At 41.9% G+C, this 2509-nt stretch overlaps 1 protein-coding gene across 1 annotated transcript in view; it reads right to left on the bottom strand.

Annotated features, from left to right (window-relative positions):
- Positions 1-460: 460 nt before the first annotated feature.
- LOC108784738 (ketosamine-3-kinase-like) overlaps positions 461-2509 on the bottom strand; it is a 7768-nt gene continuing 5719 nt past the window's right edge. The window contains exons 5-6 of the mRNA XM_018553623.1: positions 2049-2171; positions 461-995 (exon numbers count right to left, since the gene is read on the bottom strand). Of these exons, the coding sequence (XP_018409125.1) occupies positions 657-995; positions 2049-2171 (462 nt within the window). The 3' untranslated portion in view covers positions 461-656. The remainder of the gene's footprint in view (positions 996-2048; positions 2172-2509) is intronic.

Genomic DNA, 2509 nt, shown 5'->3' with positions numbered 1-2509 from the left:
GGAATTGGTCAAATAATTTTAGGAATGGTGGAACCTTCCACAAGTTTTTGGCAATTGCGCAACATATGCCTATCTCATTATCTGTGCAGTAAAAGCAGGAAAAGCAATTGTTTGCTAAAATCCCTGCAATGTATTACATTGCCATGAGGTGGATCTCTTTTTTTTCCCCCTTAACAAATATGAAATATCAATTTAAATGAAAAACAACCAATATGCCCCCATGTTCAAAAATGTGCTTGTTATCATGGGGGAACTGCAGACAAATTGGAAGGGCTGTAAATAGCTGTAGAAGAGTGCCCAATGATGGGTAAAATTAGATAATTTACCAATAAGCACAGCAAATACTTAGCGGAAGGAGGGACATAAAATAACATCTTAGCATCCCAATCATGTCAAGCACTGTCCTTACACTGCAGATGGGAAAACATCAAACATTAAACTGGAGCACCCAGTTAATAACTCTCAGCTACAATTCAATTTTCATTCATTTAATATGTCCAACTTCAAGTATCTTCACACTGCAAGCCATTTTCTACTGCGCCGTATGTTGGTCACCGGAAGCACAGCATGCATTAGTAATTCTAAGGAGGAGTGCTGTTTAAGCTATGGACCCTTTATGCGTCCTTCAAGGACTTCCAAAGTCCAAGACTGACCGTTCACTTCAGAAGACTTCTCATAGTGCTCAGGGATGACCCTCTGTACCCGCTGCCAAAATGGTTCCAGTGGTTCAGGTAGTGGAAGAGCTGGTACAGCTTCAGCCTCTTGTCAAATCCGGGACCTTTGGGCATCTTGGCGTGGTAGGCCGAGTAGAAAGAAGATCCGAAACCTCCAAACATGCCTGCGATGGCCAGCTCGAATTCGGAGTGGCCGTAGAAAGTGGCAGGGTCGAAAATCACGGGGCCGGTGTCTATTTCCGCCACGTTTCCTCCCCAGAGATCTCCATGAAGGAGGGACGGCACAATTTCCATGCCGGCAAATAGCTGCGGGATCTTCAACTGAAAGTAGAAATTAAAACAAAAACAAAAAATTAGGAAGATTCTCAATGGCTAAAATGTCTTTACCTAAAACTCGACATATACTAACAGGTCTCTTGTACTGACATTTCTCACTACCAGACTCATGGATTCTGTTTACAAGCAGGCTAGCCATGCACACTTCCAATCTGATTGTACAAGCTTGTTTAGATTTATCTACCATTATGTAGTAGAAAAGATATCCAATAGGAGATACAATAGATAGTTTAGATAGGACTGTCATACGGACGTATTTCCTGAATAAAAAGATGGTAACTGTTCATTTATTATAGGTATCTATATAGAACCGACAATTTACACATAGCTTTACACATTGCCCATTCACATCAGTCCCTGCCCGTAAGGAGCTTACAATCTAAGATCTCTGTCTCATATACATACGAGTGCCGATTTGTACAGGAGCCAAATACACTACCAGCATGTCTTTGGAGTGTGGGAGGAAAACCGGAGTATCCGGAGGAAACCCACACAAGCACAGGGAGAACATGCAAACTCCTTGCAGATAGTGTCCTAAGCGGGATTTGAACTGGGGACCCCCGAATACTGCAAGACAGAAATGCTAACCACTATGCAATTGTACTGCCCACGGTATTAGCAGAAACCCTTTGTAGTCAGATCAAGCGGATGCTCTGCCCCCATCATAGCCCCAGTTCTAGGCCATTTAACAAAAACTGCCCTAACGCACAAATCGTTATATAAGCCTTTAAGAAGGGGGTGGCCTATCTCCCGAAACGCATTGACTGTATCTGACCTACTACGTACAAACATTACTAATTAGCAAGCAAGGTGACCATTTTTACTAGGTCCTCCCAACCATATATCCAGGATATGATGTTCCTGGTTCTCTTGCACATGGGTGCCATGACAGGTCTTAAAGGAGCAGGAGATTGGAAATTGATCTGCAGAAGAATTGCATAAGAGCACTTAAGGTGATGTGTTAAAAATGGAAATCCTGTCATAATCTCACTTACATATCATAACAAACTCACAAACTTTGCATAATACATGACCCACCTGGAGCTGAGACCACAGCTCCCTCGCCTCCCTGTCCCCACAGGATTCCTCCAGGAGGTCCAACTGATACTGCAGACGCTGCCGGGTATAAAACGTCACCCAGTCTTCCTGCCAATCATTTTTCTGGAAAAGAAGAAATGAGTCTTCTAGAATGAAAGGAAAAAAAATGTGCAAACCGCAAACTTTGTGGGTTGTTTCACTTTAAGGCAATATACTGAAGGATGGATGGATGGATAGATTGTAAGCCCTCACGGGCAGGGCCCTCCTTACCATCTTGTCTTAAATTGTATTGTGACTGTAATGTCTTCCTTTTATTGTAAAGCGCTGTGCAAACTATTGGCGCTATATAAATCCTGTATAATAATAATAATAATGATATGTAGGTATGAGATAGATAGATAGATAGATAGATAGATAGATAGATAGATAGATAGATAGATAGATAGATAGATAGATAGATA

Source organism: Nanorana parkeri, unplaced genomic scaffold (assembly GCF_000935625.1).
Source record: "Nanorana parkeri isolate BGI_ZX_2015 unplaced genomic scaffold, ASM93562v1 scaffold126, whole genome shotgun sequence".
Taxonomy (NCBI): Eukaryota; Metazoa; Chordata; class Amphibia; order Anura; family Dicroglossidae; genus Nanorana; species Nanorana parkeri.
The sequence above is the reverse complement of the archived record's forward strand: the minus strand, read 5'-3'. Positions and strand labels throughout refer to the sequence as shown.